Source organism: Juglans regia, chromosome 14 (assembly GCF_001411555.2).
Source record: "Juglans regia cultivar Chandler chromosome 14, Walnut 2.0, whole genome shotgun sequence".
Lineage (NCBI taxonomy): Eukaryota > Viridiplantae > Streptophyta > Magnoliopsida > Fagales > Juglandaceae > Juglans > Juglans regia.
In genome coordinates, this window is record NC_049914.1 from 4,762,545 (window position 1) to 4,783,350 (window position 20,806).

A 20,806-nucleotide genomic window follows, 5' to 3' on the forward strand; every position below is an offset into this window, starting at 1 on the left:
TCTTTTTTTTATTTTATTTTAGTTCCAAAAGGGACTTTCGATTCGTGAAAATGGTGTACGCGGCAAATGCACATCGTCTACATGTCGGTGAACAGAGGCAACATATCACGTGAAAGCCAAATATTAGTATTCCGAACAATATGCACCGCAGGATGGTTCGTGAATGTTCCGAGTCAGCATATCGAACGGATAGAAAGTGGTGGTCCATAGTGGAAACGTACATATTAGTGTTGTTCTGTGTTTTGTATCTTAGGGAGACGATAAGATAGGGAGGGTGATGGAGATAACGATGAAGATGGAAGTTTGAGTGTTTTTTTTTTAGCAGTGTTGACGATGTTGACGTGTGATGCTCAAAATTGGAGGTATTGTGAGATAATGTTGTGTACAGATAGGAGTGGGTATGAGTGTGAGTGCGGTGGTGGATCCTAATAATTAGGTACAAAAAAAAGTAAAACGGAGAAGAAGATAAGGCAGATATGAATAGACTCGTCTCGTCTCCTCTGTAAACAGCTTTGGTTATGGGTCTTGACTTTTGCGAGAAAGAGACTTTGGTCATTATCTTGATGTTTGTTTCTTAATTTTCTCGAAAGATCTTTAACGGTTCAACCAAACCCACTTTTCCAACGGGAAGAAAGAAAAAAGAAAAGAAAGGTAAGATCCGAGTTTCTAACCCGATTAATATACCTAGTTTTAATTTTAAGTAATGTTATATATCACATTTTTATTTTATTTTGATCATATTAAATAATATGTGGCACATTCATTAATATTAAATGATAAATAATATGTAATAAATGATAATTTAATAATAATAAATATGTCACATCATACTTAATAAGATGATAGTATGATGTATAGAATTTTCTTTAAACTTCTATGAATTTTCGTTGATGAAATTGTTCTACATCTTTCTAGAATCTTGCACATTGATAGGGACCAAATAATATTACCTTTTGTTAGTACGTACATATATCTCCACAAACGGTGTAATTTGTCATGACTTTATAACCATAATGACTATATATATATATATATACCACGATCATGTAATTATAGTAATTAGCATATACTTATATGCTCATTGTAGTAAATAGTATATGCTATGCATAATTAAGTAGCATATACTATGAAACTCATAAGGTGCTTATGCATTATAGTTGTACCACGTGGTTTATGTTATATATAACACAAGAAGTTAACAAATTTTAACATACTTATGCTATATTCTACTAGAAAAGTAGTATAGCTACAAACAAATTTTATAAAAATAAATTATAAATTGATGTGATACGTTAAATATATTTGATAATAAAAATAATTTTAAAATCTATCACATTAAAACCATATTAATTTATAAGTTTACTTTTATGAAATTATTGTGACTAAAATATTTTTTATTTTAAAACTACGTGTTTTACGTTTTTATGATTAATTCACGCATTTTCATGTATATATATATATACATGAAAACAATCTAAATCCTCATCATAAAAGAAAACAATCTAAATCTCAATTGGTACGTATTAAAATTAGAGAGATGAACTACATATCAATTTAAATTATTTAATGTTGTAAATTTTGTTAAAAAAAAAAATCATAGTATGCATTTGAATATTAAAAAATGAAATTTGCTACTTATCATTTCCACATGCTATACTTATTTTTATTTATTTTAATTTTTTTTTATTCTTCCTAAACTAATTAAGTTATTATACTCATCATCCATATAGAACATATTTGATAAGAGAAAAATAAAAAATTATGTATGGTGTGTGGAGATGATGAATATAATTTTTCTTAAAAATTTTTCTTACCAAATATATAGTTTATGGATGATGAATAGAAGAACTTAATTAGTTTAAAAAAAATAAAAAAATAAAAAAATAAAAATAAACATAATGTGTAGTATGTGAGGATGATGAATAACATAGTTTAAAAAATAAAGTTTCCGACCAAGCCCATTAGGCAAACACCCATTAATCAATGGCTGCACCCTGATTTAAGCCCAAAAGGCTTTCCCCAAGTCGAGGCTACGAGGGTCTGGTTGAGAACCATAAGTGTCGTTTTGATACAACGCGCCGAGTGCGTGTTCCTCATCGTCGCCAATTTCCCTCCACAGCGACCCCAAACCCCGCGCCAAAACTTAAAAGGCTGAGGGAAACATAAACCCCCCCCCCCAAAAAAAAAAAAAACCCCAAAAGGGCCAAAACCCCCCAAATCCCGAAAGAGAAATGCCGAGACGACGTCTCAGACTAAGCTGCTCCGACGACGAAGAAGACGACAATCTTCAACAACAACTACAAGAAGAACCTGAAAACGAAAACTCTGATCCGAATCCGAATATATATCTTTCTGAACCCATCGAAATCTCCGACGACGACCTCATTGACGTCCACGAAGACCTCTCCCGGTACTCTCATCCTCCGGCGGCGACGAATTCCGAACACTCCGCACAACCGCCTCCGGCGACTCCTGCTTCGAGTTCTTCCGTCGCGGGCGAGGGCTCGGGTTGTTCGATTGGGGATTTTCTTGGAAGGCTCGGGCTGAGGTTGAAGACAGAGTGGCTGGGTGCTTGTTTGAACGCGCTCCAGACCTCCGTGCCTGGATTCTCGAGCCTCGACGTCGGGGCGAAGTCCAAGCTTTGCTTCGAGCGGTTTCTTGTTTCGGATATGAACTACTGTGGGGACGGTGTACTTCCTCAGAATGTGGATTTAATGCACCTCGTCGATCTGCCGGGGCCATACGTATTGCAGGTCACATTTCAACTTAAATTATGAAACTAACAATCAATAAGTGAGCTTCCATATGGATGCTATTACTTGAGGTCACCGGTGGGATTTAATTGTTTAATTCCTGAAATTGTCACGTTAGTTTGGGTTATTCTCTGCCTTTGACGCTTCAATGGATCGATAACTTGTGGTCTCGATTAAATCATTCTTCTTAAACTTATATAAGGTGGTCTCGAATCCAAAATTTTTCTCATATGAAGTTCCTGATTTGCAGGTTGATGAGATAGTTAATATCAGTTGTCCACTCAGAGGGAGGTATCATGAAACACCTCCCGGGACCAAAAGGTGTCTCAAGTTATCCATGACGGATGGTGTTCAACGTGTGTTCGCCATGGAATACAGGCCTATTCAAGCTCTTGAAGTTTTTTCTCCAGCTGGACAGAAGGTTGTCTTTCTTTATTCCTTTTGTTCCTGTACTTGTTATCTTCGTATTGTTTTCATAACCAATTTCTTCGTGGTTCACTATCTGATTTTCTCTTACTTGTCGATTGAACATTTTCATTTTCCAAGTAAAATCCGGGAGAAATATCTGCTATATCTTTCTTGCCTGTTAAGATTTAATGATGTCCTGGAAAGACCATTTTTCTTACACGTAGGTTATCGTCTGTAATCTACATGTACGTCATGGACTTTTAATGCTTGTCCCTGAGGCTTTTGAAGTTCTAGGGGGATTGGTTGAGGAGTTAGAAGCAGCACGCAAGCGTCTTGTGGATGAAGTAAATAAGCCACCAAGGGGGAAAAGGTATATGTTGTGTGCCAAGGATGCATCTTTAAATTACAATTCCTTGTACTCGATTGCAATGCTTTCTTTGTCATTGACATCTTTTCCTTATCCCGTCATTGATCTAAAATATATCTGTTTCAACTAAAGCTGTAGTAGTGTGTAAAAATCTTTTGCATCCTCCTCTTTTGATTGCATTGGTGCAACTCTCCATAGCAATTTTTGGAAATCCCCCCCCCCCTCCCCCCAATAAATGTATATGAGTCTCATGCAAGAGGGAAAATCTGTCGTCAGACTTATTCATAAAGAAAAGATAATTTGGTAAGTAGAAAGTATGTTTAAATTTCCAGAGACTTTTGCAGCTGGAACTTCTACGAAGTATCCTTCCGTGCTGGACTGCTAGTTCATAATCTATGTTGGTAAAATTCCATTCGTTATCAGTTCAAATTGGTCTGATACATTCGATGATTCTGGATCTTCAGAGGGTCACTTCAAATCCAGCTGTTTATATTGTTTATGTAGTTGCTTGATCATCTCACCTTTGTTTTCACTATTCTAATGCAGGACGAGGACAGGATCTGTTCCCACTTTAGCAACTAGAGCAACTCTTGCTGCATGGCCACCAAATGGTGTTAATGCTGCCGGGCAAAACAATAGTTCCATGTTACAAGATGGAACTCCCTTTCCAGCAAATAACCAAGGTAACCCCTTTTTTTATTTTTTGGGATGCAAGGGCAAAAGTAGGCTCCAACTCTGAACAATTTGGGCTTCACAAATACTGATTTGGTATATATAGACACTTAGTCAAAGTTCTGGATTTCTCCTTTCCTTCTCCTTTTGTTTCATCTTTTTCTCCTTCCTTAAATCTCAAGTAGAAGTTTCAGTCCATGAAGAGTGTCAAGAGGAACCTTGGTAGTTTCCCTGAGTTTTAGAAATTTAAAGTTGGAGTTTTATCTTTTTGTAAGTATTTCTCCTTCCTATCACCTTGTTTTTTGGCAAAGGAGTGGGGTGTTGTGCCGGTAGTAACTTCCATCTTCAAGACATATAGGCTGGAAGCTGTAATTGTAGTGCATTTGACGTATGTATTGTTTATCAGTAATCATTATGTGCCAGACTTGTAAACGTAGAAGAAGTTTTGGAATCTGGACATACAGGAGTTCTTCATCGTCAAATCAGCGATTGTGATATTCCTGTATTGCACTATCATTTGTCAGCTGACTTTGGGTTCTGTAGGTGTTACTGCGATTCCATCTTGCACTAATACCAGCCAAAGGACTACAAGAGAGTCTGCTGCTTCTACCATAGAAAATGCTGCTCCTAACACATCACCTTCTGTTATTATGGGATTTGAGGACATGCATATAGATGCTGCTCCTGTTAGCAGGACAAATACCGTGCCTAACCCATCCCCCCATATCGTTTCGGAGGTCGAGGATATTCATATGGTTGATGAGGTAGACCACCCCCTCATACTATCTGGAGACCAGGAAATCCCATTCACTTACTTATCTAGTTTGTCAGCCAAGTTGTCAGCAATGAAGGAGAAATCACATTCTGTTCAGGGAAAAATTAAGGTACATATTGCTTTGTTATTGATTAGATAATATAACCGCATAGGTTTTTCCCTTTAAATTGAAGCCTTGAGCCTTTAAAACATTGCTAGTCAGATTAAGTTCAGCTCCACTTTACTTGGTATAGATAATGCAATATAATTATTGAAAAGTCTATATCGTAAAGATTTTCAAAGACCATACTTATCTTTATGTTGTTTCTTTTTGCCGTTCCCAACCATACTTCATGCTGTTGAGTGTAGATGTTCTAAGAGATTATTATATGAATTAATCTTCTAGTCTTTGCTTGTTTTAGAGGAACCAACTACTTTTGAATAACCATATCGTTTAGGATTATTTAGGTACTCCCTCTGCAAGTTGAGTGTTGAACTTTCCTCTTTGTTTATCATGAATTGAGTGTCAATCATAGAAATGTTGTAACATCCTCACAACGGTTTGCAACAATGAAGGAACCCTTTATGAGAGCATTATGCTAACATCATCACCAAACTGCCCATGTCATGATTACATGTGCCAAACTTTAACATCATATCTGTCATTGCTTTGGAATGTAAATCGCTTCTATTTTTTAAAGTCATATATACACACCCCTTTGTTGTTATATATCTCTGAAACTTGAACACAAATTTTGCAGTGCTTTTTGACTGGTGTAAAGGGATTCCAATATAAGCAGCGGACAAAGTATGAGCTTCGGGCATATGTTGATGATGGTAGCCTTATTGCTGAGATTCTTATTGATCACAATGTGAGTTTAAATTGGACCTTGATCTGTTCACGATATGAGCTTGTAGGATCTTGAGCCGATGATCATTTGTTTGTTCGCTTCAGGTTGTACATAAAGGAATAGGTCATTCTCCAGAAGAGGTCACTGCCGCTCTTTCTTCTCCTGACAAGAAAATAGTGAGTGACATGAAGGAGACACTCAGGCAGTTCCAGATCTTCTTGGCAAACTTTGAGGTTGTATTTTCATCCTTTTTTTTTGTTTGATCTTTTATTCGTGTCTGTTTCTTTGAGTTTAGCTGAAAGATCCATAGGCCTGTTTCTTAAATTGAATACTTTTCTGAAATATTATTATCCTTTTTGATCTGAAAGGATTGGTTTGGAAGATTTGTTCATTAATCAATCACTTTTGATGCTGAGTGTTTTATCCCAGGGAACAATGCTTATAGAGATGAATAAAACCTCTCCCCTCCCAATTTCTCTTGAGATGAGCCAGGGCTGTCCTGAATCTGATGCGTGGTTGCTACTCAGACGACTAAAGTCCCTTTCTGCTCAAACACCGCGACTTTTCCCCTTGGATCCTATTGATGTGTCCCCTTAATTGGCTATGTGGTTTACCACTCTCTGGGAATAAATTAGGCTGTCAAGTTGACAAGGGTGGCGATCATGCGGTGCAACTTGGGTCATAAGCTGTGTTTGGCAAGCATTTTGGAAGGAGATGAGAAACTTGAATTGAGGAAGCAATTTCTACATCATGTTGTTGATATCTCCGTTTGAGCTGATAGGACAAACTGACGTCTTATGGCAATTTACTCTACGTCAAACTACATCATCCTTTAGATTGCTGGGGGAACTGGAGTGCACCATTTGGTGTTGGCTGAACTTCAAGAAACATCATTGGACTGATAAAGTCCTCCTAGTTTTAAGGAAAGCCACCAGTCTATTGGTGTTGAAGTAGATGATGTTAAGAGGGCAAAAGAAAAGCCAATCAGCTATTGAAAATTACATATTGGAGAATTCTCGGAGGAGCTGTAGACTTCTCTTACCTCTACTGAAGTGAATTGCAACCCAGGTATTTGTTCCATCTTTTTCTCCAATCTTCTAAGCTGAATTCCTAACATTGAAAGGAGTATTGTACTCATTCGCTCTGTGTGATCATTTATGCTAGTGCATCAAAATTAGCTAATTTTCCCCCCCCCCCCACCACCCCCCCGGCTGCTCGGTTTGTCTCTAAACCCTGCTTCCATTAATCCTTGTTTCCAGGTACCTCAAGTCCCCAGAGCCTCTTTTATTATATTATCATCATCTAGCAGATTTTATATTTCTGCAGGATCAGGAGCTGGCAACCTTCCATCTGCAGTGTACGTCCCTTCAATGGTAAAGCATAAAAAATGTAGTTTTTATGTGATGAAGCTACTACTGTGGACAATCCGCCATGAAATTTTTCTAATGTGATATATTTATGGTCTTATACCTGACTACTCCCATAGTCTTAATGAATTATGTGCCGACATAAGTGTCGTTTTCATGTATTTACATTACTCGACCTACTACGAACATGCATGCTGGTCATCTCTTGTGGCCTCGAGCTGGGGGAAATTGAACCCTACTTCCAGATCCAGGGCTAGTCTGATTCTTTGAGAATTGAGCCAGTCAGATTGATACTAGGCGTATCTCTTACTGAAGTTCCAGGTCCAGGCATTTACACAACTCTGGTATCTCAGGTGCCAAACGACATTAAAAAAACCACTATTACGAGAAGAGTGTAAAAATATTCTGACTTTTTTTTTTTTTCTCCAAAAGGGGATGGTACCCCTAGATTTTATTCAAACCTTCACTTAAGATGGAGGAAAACCAACAACTACATAAGTCTAAGAATGCCAAACAACCATAAAAACCAATACTCCAATAACAAATAAAACAATGACTCAACGTGGAAAAAATCAGCCAAAACGTTCAACACAAGACTTAGCCAACTTATCTAATCTGAGGTAAACCAAGTCTGTCAGTATGAAGAACACCTCTCAATAAATGAGGTATTGATGCCAAGGACTCCCAGCTATTACTAACCCCCTGAGATCCCAACCGCGCAAGAAGATAAGCCGCTGAATTTCCTTGCCTATAAATATGCCACAAACTGAAGGTAACTTGCTGTAAAAGAACCATAAGCTCCTCCCAGAATTCATGAAGATGCCAAACACCACAAGATGATGAGTTGATCCAATTAATAAACCACCTGAGAATTAATTTCTATCTCCCTTTTAGTAATATGTTTTTGGTGAATAACTCTGAGACCATGTAAAAGAGATAAAAACATAACAATTGTGTTTGTGTCGTGTCCAATGAAAGTTGCAAACGCTGAAATCATCCTCCCGATTCATCTCTAACCACCCTTCTAACACCTGCCATACCAGGATTCCCTTGACTGCTCTCGTCAACATTTAATTTATACCAACCCGTACGTGGTCTCTGCCAAACAACAAACAGAACAGGTTTCACCTTTGGGGCCTTATAAGGAATATTCAGATCCTCAAGAATTTCTTCATCCCTTGAACTCAACGGTTTTACAGCCTTGAGTTTTTCACAATCTAGTATTTTATATGTCTCCATATTTCCTCTGTATTTATACATATTCCTTCCATTCGTACACTGCATCTTCTAAGCCACAATTGCCAAGTGACTACAGATGGGATTATACCGATTAACTGACCCTTTGTAGTGGACTTGAAAGCTTTATTAAACCAATCTTGCACCACTTCATACCAGCTTTGAAACTGTCTCCAAGGCATCCCTACATGTTTAGCACATATCTCCCATACTACCTTGGCCACCTCACCCATAGCCAATACATGATTAAGATCCTCATATCTTTTTTTTTTCACAACAGTTAGACTTTGATGCAATAGGGATACATGTACATCAAATGCGATCATCCACATTTAAGACATTGTTAACACTTTTCCACATAGTTGTACCAATATTTTTGGGAAGACTTGGATGCCAAATCCATTGAGCCCAATTAATCTTAGGAGATTTGATCCTTACCACCTCCAAAGCACTTTTTGTTGTAAAGATCACATCCTTCTTAGCCGTCCAAACAAGCAGGTCCACTCCCTCTTTTTGGCGACTCAAGAATTGAAAATTTTCACTAGCCTTTTGATGTCCAACAAGACTAATCAAAAGATATATGTTCCAACCACCATTTAGTCTACATTCTTTCAATTTCAGACCCGGACAACCAATAATCAGCATCACCTTCCCAAGAGCCTCCTCTCCCATCCACTTATCAAACCAAAAGGATATCAAACCCTCTTTCGGTCGCCACTTTGAATTCTAAAAAATGGACGGAACACTCCTTAACACCAACTTCCAAAACCGACTTCCTTTATTCGGATTAATCAAGGAAACATGATCATTTTTCACATATTTTGCTTTAAAAAACCTGGACCACAGATAATTTTCTGTTAATAATCTCCATGCAAATTTCATACGTAGAGCTTTTTGAGTATCCTGTAGAACCTGTACCTCGATACCGCCTTCCTCTACCGGCTTACACATTTTATCTCAATCTCTCCAATATTTTTTTGGCTTCCCATCCTTATAACCCCAGAAAAAATCACTAAAGCATTTAGTGATAGTTGCTATGACTGATTTAGGAACTTGCAAGATGTAAAGAATATGTATGGGAATACTAATAAGCACATGCCGAATAAGCAGTAATCTTGCTCCACTAGACAACAATCGAGCCGACCAATCTCCAATTTTCTTTTGGACCTTCCTAACCAAATCCTCAAAATGAGCAGCCTTTAAACTACCCGCAATGATAGATACCCCCATATACTTGAAAGGCAGAGAACCTTATGAGAAATCCATGATTCCTAAGAGCTCCCCACGCCTTGAAGAGGAAATATAATTAGAAAAAATCTTTGAAGATTTTTCTTTACTCACCATTTGTCTAGACCAAGCTTCATATACCTCAAATGTCTTAGAAATGGCTCGAAGAGAACCTTTATTAGCATTCGAAAAGATCAGAATGTCATTCACGTACAATAGATGAGAGATAAGAGGAGATTCTCTAGAATGATAAAATGCCCTTATTTTGTCTTCTTGAAATTTATTCTTCAACAATCTTGAAAGAATTCCTTCCACAATAATAAAAAGATAATGGGAGATATGATCACTTTGTCTCAGACCACGACCCCTTGGAAAAAACCTTTTGGAGTACCATTCATTACCACAAAAAACAAAGGGCAGGAAATGCAATGCCAAACAAGACTACAAACTTGCTTAGAAAAATCAAAAGCTAACAAGACATGAATTAGGAATTTCCAGTCAACACTATCGTACGCCTTAACCATGTCAATTTTCAGAACAACATTCCAACCTTTGAAAGGCTTATTAATAGATTGGACCATTTCTTGTGTCAAGCTAATATTCTCGAAGATGCTTCTCCTTGGAATAAAAGCTCATTGCTTTTGAGAAACAATCCGAGGAAGCAAAAAAGATAATCAACCCACTAAAATCTTTGTACAAATTTTATAAAAAAATTGAACAAAGACTTATGAGTCGAAATTTATCAAAATCTTTTAGGTTCTCCACATTTGTAATCAAAACCAAATAATAAGAAGAAAACAATCTGGGAAGGGGGTTACCTCTAAAGAAATCGTGAACAACAGTTACCACATCTGCAAAGACAATCTCCCAACAAGATTTATAGAATCCCGAGCCAAATCCATCTGGGCTCAGACTACTATCAATAGGAATGGAAAAAATAGTCGCTTTTATCTCTTGGATTGTACGAAGCTCAAGAATTTGCCGATTATCCAAAGAACTCACCACAGTATCAACAATACAAGATAAATCAGGTACAGTTTGAGACAGAGAAGTTGCCAAAAAATTCTGAAAATATTCAATAGCTCCCAAATGAATCTCTTCCAGAACTTCAACCATCTATTTTCACCTCTTTCATCTCCCTTACCACCCTATGATTTTTAGAAGACAAAGCACGGGAAAATTAAGAATTTCCTTCCCCCTTATCAAGCCATTTTTTTTTTGGCTTGTTGAGCAAGATAAGTCTTTTCCCTACTAACCCATGTAAGCAACACTGACTTCGAAGCCATCAAATCAAGTTCAACATCTTTAGAGAACCCAACCTGAAGTTGTTCTTCCAAACTAGATATTCTCTCTTCAAGCCGTTGAATATGAGAACTTGTCCAACCGAACACTTCTTTATTCCATCTCCTCAACACCCCTTTTAAAAACTTTAATTTTTGAGCCAGCCTAACCATACCATGACCAAACTGGTCCTTACCCCAAGCATCACACACACAATCATGAAATAACTCATGAGAAGTCCACATGTACTGGAATTTAAAAGGAATAAACCCATATGGCTGATCTCTTTACTCCATAGTAACCACCAATGACAAATGATCTGAACTTTGTCTAGGCAAGTAGGTAAGCAACACGCTTGGAAATTATAGCAAAAAAGTAGAATTTACCAAAGTACGATCCAGTCTTGCCCAACTTCGAGCTCTACCTTGCTGCCCATTACACCATAACATCATATTACCTTCAGAATTCACTTCAACCAACCCCACCGCATCAATGAAATCATTAAATTCCCCTATAGCAATAGCCAGTCTAGGTCTCACTCCAATCCTCTCACCATCATTACAAATGATGTTAAAATCACCCATGATGATCCAAGATGTGTTACCAATTCGCAAACTGCTCAAATCTTCCCAAAGCCTTCTACGATCTAGATACGAGCACTTAGCATAAACAAAAGTTGTAAAAACTTGCTTTTCTCTCTCTTTAACCAATAGTGTAATACTTTGACCCGTTATACAAGTCACAACTACACTCACATTGATCTTCCACAGCACTCATAACTTCCTTCCAGCTCCATCATTAGAAATACATCCCCCAAAATCCATACGTTGTTGAAGTCGAAACATACAATGCTCACTAATAAACGGTTCAGCAATATCTACCACACTCGGGTTATAACTCTTTATCATCTTTAACAACTGTTTTCTAGAGGTACCATGCCCCCTTAAATTCCAATACATTACAGGATTCATAAATCCAATTTTAAGGGCCTGCTCTTGACCCTAATATTATAACTCCTCTTTTTAGTTCCCACCTCCCATTCTTTATTTTCTCTTGTCCACTTGTTATCTGAATAAACATCATGTTCTTTTTGAAGATGTACTAAGTCATTCAAACTTTCAAAATCTGAGAGAGAATGCATTACCTTAGAAGGTAACAAATCTCCATCCTGTGTGTTTGCATGTGCTTCCATTCCGTCTATAACAACTACATGTGAACCTCCCACCTGCTGATCGTCCTGTGCAACTTGAAGGACATCTAAATTAAATGGCAATACAGGATCACCATCAACCTGCAACAGAATAGGGGAACCAGCCACCAACTCTGCCCTTGGGCAGCCACGTTCATCAGCCATTTGATCATCCCCACCTAGTTGACTGACTTGAACCGTCTCATATAACTTTGCATTTGCTTGCTCTAATTCTCCCTCTTCTATTTCTTCGATCAGAATAATGTCACCCTTTTGCACACCTTCCTTATCCGAATACAAATTCTTTCCTACCAAATCCATATCTCCTTAAACTACTATGCCTCCAATAAGAGCAACATCATTAACCTTCAACTCAGAGCCCTCTCCAATCTCATGACTTGTAATAACCACATTTTGCACCTCCAATTTTGGATTAATTTCCAAATCCCCCGCCACCTCATCCTGCACAGGCTTCTCAATATTTGCAACATCCCTTATCGTAGAGACTTTCTTCTCCCATCGTCGCCCACCATTTCCAGGCCTCTGCTTCTCCATTTCACCATTTCTAGGATCTTTCTCTGCCTTTTTACACGTACTGGAATTATGCCCTTGCATATTACAAGCACAACAATACGCTGGCAGAGTCTCATATATCATAGTCTGATAATGACTTAAAGGAGCCCAGGAATACCAATCCAAAACCCTTCAATCGGTTTCAGCGCTGCATCCATCTCAATACATAATCTTGCTCAATCTATCCGAGTGGCGCACCTCGTGCTATTATCACTTTGTAAATATTTTCCAATCGGCAGAACAAGATTCCGAAGCAAAGCCTCATGGTAGAAATTGGGAGGCAAATCAGGAACAACCACCCAAACAGGGACCAAGGATGGTTCCTTCTTTTCAGAAAATTCAGTAGTCCATTTAAATAAACAATATGGCGTACATTCGATATCACAGGCCTCCTGAGCGAAGGCTTTACAGAAACCCCTCCTCTTTAGCAAATCTATGAAAAACATGGTGTGAAGTCCATATGCTAGAGACGACAGGTTGTGAAACAAGCCCCCACCGTTTACGAATAAACGCGGATCACATCCAGGGATGGAAGCTGGCGAAGAAATTTCAATACCAAAGAAAACCGAAAAGGCTGTGCAGATCACTCCAATTCCTCCTTCGAAAAGCTCCAATGGATTTCGGGGCACGCAGAGAGACATCCACTTCATGTAATGGAAGCGGGGTTTGAGAGACCATATCCGCAAATGATTGTGGCTTAGATGGTGCCAAGGGACCCTTGAGGGTCCCGGCGATTGACATACTCCTCAGAAAAGACAAACCCTAGGAGAGAGTTTTTTTTTTTCAATTACAGTAGACAAGCTTATTGATTCAGTAAAAAAATTAATTGATTGTAACTTGGGGCAGGGTATTAATTGAAAATTAAGCACCAAGCCAAGAGAAATAGAATCACTTGTTGCACTAATGCTTGAGTGGAGCCCAAGCACGCCAAGGTCCATGTGCTTTTATTTTATCTTTCTAGAGTGATTTGGAGGTGTTTATCAAATTTTTTCTGATGGCGACTCCCAAAAACCTTCCATTTCAAGTTTTTGGTCTAATTCCAATTTCCAGCCCTCAAAGCAAATTCCGACACTCATACATTAAATTCTGTCTTCGTCTCTAAAATCATATATAGTTTATTGTCCTTTACGAGGCAACTCCTATTGAAAGTTAACAGACCACCCTTTGAATCGTGGTTGGGCTATTCTGAGGAGAAAATTATCACACGTTTCCACCGCATCAAATTCTCCTCGACAATATTTTTTGTGCTTTGATTGAATATTATTGGGAGAGTCATGTTAGATACAATTGTAGAATACATAAATGTCATACAGTTATTTTAAAAAAAAGTAAGATCTACTATTAAAAATTATTATTTTTTCATGTGAGTCTCGTATTTATTTATTTATTTTTTTAAAATAATTACATGATGCTTGCACACTCACGACTATAACTATAATTTCTCTTGTCAGAATATTCTTTAGACCATTGTTGAAGCATCAAACAGGATGATGTGGTTGAGTATATAAATAAAAGAAATTCTATTTACAGTCTTGAGTGAGGTATTGCGTGTACAATTCCATTAATAAATGAGGATAAAAGAGAAAAAAATATCATTTTAAAAAGAATATTATTATAATTTAATTTTTTTAAAAAAAATATAATTATATAAACTTGTATAAACAGTCTTTTGAGAACTATATATAGACAACCTCTATAAATAAATAACAAGGCAAGTTAAAATGCCATGTAGATAATAGATATTTTGGAATCAATTTTATATTAGCGTTATGTAAATAAACTATACAATTAATAACCGAGGATCATATACAAGTTGTAGATAAACGATACTCCCCAGAGAAGAAAACAACTCAGTCTATATAATATATAATATAATTTAGTCACATGCCAATTATGATGTATTTTCACCTCAAAATCATTGACGGTCCCCCCTTCCCTCTGTGGCTGTATTATGCATCACGCAAAACGACGAAAGAAGAGTGAGACCCAGAGCAAGACACGTAGCATCACTTGCCACATTCCATGCACGTATGGACAGGAAATACCCAGTTGGCATTAGGCTTGTGGGTAAAAGAGGACCCCGACTCCACCTCATACCACTAATGCCAGAGAGTGATGGATCCATGTTGAGGGTACAGCTTGGGTCCTATTTTTACTATACGTTTATTTTATGTCGACTATTATATTTGTTTGCATCGATCTTATAACATCCACACAAGAATAGAACAAAAACTGATAAATGATGATCCTCTCATTGAACATTCTTCTTGATCCATTCTTTTATTTTAAGTTATTTTATAGACCTATTAATTGATTCTATAGTACATGCTAATATGGTTTGGTAACCAGGAAAACAGCTAAAGAGTCTCTTCAAAATTATTTTTGTGAAAGCAGTTTTGTTGGGTGAATTTATTATATTCATTGTGAAAAATCACTCACTCTATTCCACTATAAGTTCGTTTGGATAATGAGATGAGATAATTTTAAATAAATTAAATAAAATATTGATAGAATATTATTTTTTAATATTATTATTATTTTAAGATTTAAAAATATTGAATTATTTATTATATTTTATATGAGAGTTTAAAAAAATTATAACGATAAGATGAGATAGATTGAAAATATTTCTGTATTCAAACGAGAACTAATTATTGTCCAGCTTTGTTTGTTTTGAATACAACTAATTAAAGAGGGGCAGGCATTGGATCAGAGGCCGAATGTTGGGGGGGGGACCAAAGTTGGACATATTTCTCTGTAATGCACATGGATGGATAAGGCATGCATTATATCCCTATAGATCATACAGCAAAATAACATGGAATAGTTTCCTCGGATGGTCACCATCATAATTGAGTTTGAAGTATTAGTTTGTGAGGGATATCCAGATGTGTACGTACTGGTTAGCGACATTGTTTCAATGTTATATATGTATGTAGCTCAGTTCCAACTACTTCCTTCTTTTTTTGGGTGATGTGATCGAAATCAATGTAAACACAATTATTATAAAGTAATGGAATTTTATTTGCAAATTGGCATGGAATATATATATATATATATTCAATGCTCTTAATACGATAAAACTTAATTTATAAAATATTTAAATTTAAAAATTTTATAAGTGGAATTTTATTGCAAAAACATTATATAGGGTGCATGCTCTATGAAGTGAATGATTTATTTTTGGACAATGCTAGGGCGTCCAACATGTACAGCAGGACGTGCCCCTATGTAGTTTTTATTTTTAATAATCATAAAAAAATACATAATTTAATTAATAATAATTTTTTTAACGATTGAAAAAAAAAATTAAAATATCTGACCAATAAATTAAATTTAAAGAGGCTATATATCATTTTCTTTTATTTTTTCTTTCTTTCCCAGCAAACTTGCATTGGGTAGCATGCCATCATCCTCCATCGATCAGTATATATACACATTCACATACACAATTAGGAAAGAGACGAAAAAGAGATAGTTATATAGGGGTAGGTGTGGAACTGCAATCAACATACAGTAGGAGGTTTGACTTTTATATCCAACCTTCCTCAATAAGACTGGTTCAGTTTCATATTTTCAACCAATTTTGGGTGTCATGTCTTTCTTCTTCAACTTTATCTTTTCTAAATTACAGAAAATACCCCTATAACCCCCTTTTTTTTATGTTTAAAGATATTTGAAAGATTGGGTAGCGGTGATGGGTGCATGATCATGTCTTTGAATCTAACAACAGTGTAGTTATTATCTTGGTAGGTAACTTTAGAAATAGCAATAACTTAGTAGATTCATTACCTTTTTTTATCAATTGAATGCAAGTGGTTGTAGTTTATGCAACTTTTGGGTCCATACCTAAAAGGTATATAGCATCTTAATTCTTGGCTGAAAATGAAAAGATAAATTCTTTCTAAAATTCATTATATTATAATATTTATTTTATTGTAAAATATATATAATATATTACATTAAGTTACTTTAACATATATATATATTTTTTTGTGAAAAATTCATATATAGACTTAATAAATAAAATAAATAATACAAGAAATATATTTTATGAGCGTCCCTTTTAAGTTCTCAACTGGATCCCAGAGTTAAATTTTGCCTAGAAATATATATATATATATACAATTATTTTTATGATTTTTGACATAACTGTATTTTCAATGTAGAGTATTCTTATTAAATAACATATAAAAAAAGTTTCATTATTTTTAAATATGATTGTGTTGAAACTTTGTTTGTGGTGTTTTTGTGGACAATGCATGTAAATAAAGAAGCTGAAAATTTGGCAGAGACCACCCGGCAATGCGATTGCGGTCAATCACCTAATTCATTAATTAAACTTTTCTCTCTCTATTCTTCTTTTGCCGCCATGTCACACACCCTGAGCGAGTACCGGACACGTGTCTACACTTCTTTGTGTCTACACTTATTTCTATGTAGCCCACAGAACACGTCCTGAATTTAAATGCCACCTGCGACAGATCCTGTAAATTAAAATGGATAATGATAGACTTAATAGTTCTAGAATAACTATATATTCATAACAAAAAAAAGAAGAAGGAGTCACATTTGAGTTACTATTTATATTTTTCAACATTTTTTAATGCGCTAAATTAAATTCAGCAAAAAAAAAAAAAAAGTTGAAAAGAAAATCATGGTGGAAAACTCAACTCTCCACTCAGTCACTCAGTTCTCTTTTTAATATGATTTGAAATTGATACATCTCTCTCTCTCTCTGTGTGCGCGCGTACGAAGCAAGTTTTAGCCACGCGTAGTGCCTGTTGTTTTGGGATTAGATTCCGTGATTGTGTACATCATGGACCTTTATGGGTCCCACCCCACCCTTACTTCATTCTAAACATGTCACTCTCTGTTCCTAATTTTTTCTTTGTCGGTACTTTTTGTTTTACTTAAATTGTTTTTAAAAAAGAAATATTTTAGATAAAAAAAATTTAATAATTTTTTTATTAAATTATAAAATTATTTTTATCAAGAAATCTCATTTTCTCAAATACCACTGCCTTTTAAATTTTATCATTAAAATTTTGACAAATTTAAGTAAAAGAAAATGTAATTGTGTGATTTAAAACTCTTTTAAAATTTGTGTCCAAATAAAATAGTTAGAAAAGAAGATATTTCTTATAGAATCACATGTGCCACATAAGTTCTATACAATTTAATTATTATGTCTCTTATTTTTATTAAACAATAAACCTTGAAATTCGAATGAAATTAGTAAAATACAAGGATATAATTGTATGAAAACAATTTGAAATCTGGATTTCTGAGTGCCCTTTAATTTTAATTGAGTTCATGCATGTTTGACGTGGCAAAGGTTTTCCAAACAATGTCAAAGTGAAACTTGAAGGATAAGTTGCGGAAAGGAAACCTCAAAACCCCATTTTGGTTCATAGATTGTTGCTGAGTACCGAAAAAACAGCTGAGAGAGAGAGAGGAGAATGGAACAGAGCATCCCATTTCCTATCTCATTCTCTGCTTAGCCACCCCGAGAAAACTTTCCATGTGAGCCATATTAACTTTCAACCCACGGCTCTGGTTTTTGTGATCCGATGGAGAACCCGGGAGTTTTTGAATCTGATCCCACGGTGATGGCGAAGGCTACGGAGTTGAAGAGAGAGCTGCAGAGACTGGTGCGGGCTATTGTAGATGACGAGGATTACAGCGTCGAAACCATTGATTGGGCCAAGGAGAAGCTTTGTGCTTTGAAGGAATTGAAGCTGAGGGGGAAGCGGTCGCCCTCGTTGAAGCTCCTCGAGACGCTGTCCTGTCCCGAGGAGTTTCGGTGCCCCTTGTCCAAGGAGTTGATGAGAGATCCTGTTATTGTTGGTACAGGGCAGGTGGGTATAAATCAGAATTTCTTCTTTACTCTGTTTGTTTTCCGAGAAAACTAATGAACTCCTAGTGTTTTATTTTCTTTTCATGTTTATGGGGGTTGAATTGTTTTCAAACAAAATTAACACAAACAGCTAAATTTCAACATTCAAGTTTTTTCTTTTATCTTCTTTTATTTCATCCTGTTTAGTCGGCAACCGAACGGAGGGTATGGTTTTTCTTCTTCATTTTATTTAATTCAAACATATTACTCTTTCTGGGTTCTTCATGGGCCCATTTAAATCCTCGTTTAATTTCTGCATTTTGGATTCTTTGTGTTGCCTTTTTATTGGCTGAGGAACTACTACCGTAAATTTCTATTTCTGGTGACTGTTCGAATTACAAATATGGAAGTACTTTTGTTGTATGTACTTCCGCTGAAGGGGTTTTGACATTTGTACCCCTATCTATACTGTCATCCTCCTGTGTTTTGGCTGTATGAGTTCAGTATCTCATAATGATGAATCTGATCACCCTTCACGGATAAGTACTGAGGAAATCATTATGGAGAATTGATTCATGTATTGGCATCCTTTGTCAATCCCTACTTCAGAGTTAATGTGTTGTTCGGTTTTTGTTAATTTGTTTCAATTTGCTTGTATGCGTTGTGCAGACATATGATAGAGCTTTCATTCAGAAATGGTTAAAAGCAGGCAACCGGACATGCCCTGTAACCCAACATGTTCTCTCGCACACCATTCTTACCCCAAACTACTTGATACGAGGGATGATATCTCAATGGTGCAAGAGCCGGGGTATTGAATTGTCGGATCCTGTTTACCATGTTAGCGAGGAAGCGGTAACAGAATCAGATCGTGAACATTTTCTTTCTTTGCTGGAGAAGATGTCTTCAACACTCTCTGAACAAAAACAAGCGGCCAGGGAGCTTCGGCTGTTGACAAAGAGGATGCCCTCGTTCCGGGCACTCTTTGGAGAGTCTTTCGATGCCATTCCCCAATTGCTCAATCCACTTTCTGAAAGCAGGCTTCAAAATGGTATTCACTCGGATCTCCTAGAAGATGTTATCACAACACTCTTGAATCTCTCAATTCATGACAACAACAAAAAGCTTGTAGCTGAAACCCCAACGGCGATTTCTCTACTTATGGAAGCATTGAGATCAGGAACCATTGAGACAAGGACCAACGCTGCAGCAGCCCTTTTCACTTTGTCAGCTCTTGATTCAAACAAGGTGCTTATTGGAACATCTGGTGCCCTGAAACCACTCATTGACCTATTAGAGGAAGGACATCCGAAAGCTATGAAAGATGTTGCTTCAGCAATCTTTACCCTATGCATGATCAGTGAGAACAAGGCAAGAGCTGTGCGGGATGGTGCAGTGAGAGTGATTCTGAAGAAGATCACGCACCGCATTTTTGTGGATGAGTTGTTATCCATCCTCGCGATGCTCTCAAGTCATCAAAAGGCCATTGAAGAAATGGGAGAACTTGGAGCTGTTCCTTGCTTGCTTAGCATAATTAGAGAGAGTACTTGTGCTCGTAACAAGGAAAATTGCATTGCAATCCTCCACAGTATCTGTTTGAAGGATCGAACCAATTGGAAGGAAATGAGAGAAGAGGAGAACACCCATGGAACTATCTCGGAGCTTGCTGAGAATGGAACTTCAAGAGCCAAGAGGAAGGCTAGCGGCATTCTTGAGAGGCTGAACAGGATTGTTAATATCGTGCATACTTCATGATGAGCTTTGTTGTGCATCACTGCAGAACTCAATTCCCTGTAAATTCTGCGCCTATTTCCAGCTCTCATGATCTCCAATGCACCCCCCCAGGCCTAATTTGTGGTCATTCTCAATTCCCTTTTGTACATTCTTGTTCTCTCCGGAGATTTTATTTCAGGTTCAAGAGTTGGTTACCGTGGTTCTGCCATATATGTGAATAATACAAAAGAAGCTTTATGATATATATAATCGTCTTTTTCTTTTGTTTAGGTTGTGCTCTCTCTTGTTTGTCTTGTTTTGCCCTTTCTTCTTCCTTTTCTGGTCATGGTGACTCCAAATAGTTCATTTGGTACATGTTTTGATCTCCCTTTCCACCCCACCCTAGAAAAGTCCAAGAACAGAGCATACGATTCACCACTCGGGTGGTTGTAATTTTTGTTAGGCACTTGGGTGCGTGGTTGTAATTGTACGCTGGTTTTCTAGCAGGTACTCTTTCTTCTTTTCTCTCTTCATTTTTTCCCATGACAATTTATGTTAATTCTTGCTGCCCTACCA

At 36.8% G+C, this 20,806-nt stretch overlaps 2 protein-coding genes across 3 annotated transcripts; both read left to right on the forward strand.

Annotated features, from left to right (window-relative positions):
* The first annotated feature begins 2,187 nt into the window (after positions 1-2,187).
* Positions 2,188-7,425, forward strand: LOC109008508 (recQ-mediated genome instability protein 1). Of its 2 annotated transcripts, none has more exons than XM_018988621.2 (9): positions 2,188-2,753; positions 3,004-3,174; positions 3,386-3,531; positions 4,075-4,211; positions 4,744-5,084; positions 5,716-5,826; positions 5,910-6,038; positions 6,235-6,873; positions 7,065-7,425. In XM_018988621.2, the coding sequence occupies exons 1-8, from the start codon at positions 2,232-2,234 to the stop codon at positions 6,400-6,402; spliced, it is 1,725 nt and encodes a 574-aa protein (XP_018844166.2). In that variant the 5' UTR covers positions 2,188-2,231; the 3' UTR covers positions 6,403-6,873; positions 7,065-7,425. The 2 variants fall into 2 exon arrangements, with proteins under 2 accessions (XP_018844166.2, XP_018844167.2); XM_018988622.2 differs by having other exon boundaries at positions 7,132-7,425.
* Positions 7,426-18,004: 10,579 nt separating this feature from the next.
* LOC108982420 (U-box domain-containing protein 9-like) lies at positions 18,005-20,520 on the forward strand. The gene is made up of 2 exons (XM_035685482.1): positions 18,005-18,539; positions 19,187-20,520. Exons 1-2 carry the CDS (start codon positions 18,252-18,254, stop codon positions 20,270-20,272), a joined length of 1,374 nt encoding a protein of 457 aa, XP_035541375.1. The 5' UTR covers positions 18,005-18,251; the 3' UTR covers positions 20,273-20,520.
* The last annotated feature ends 286 nt before the right edge of the window (positions 20,521-20,806 follow it).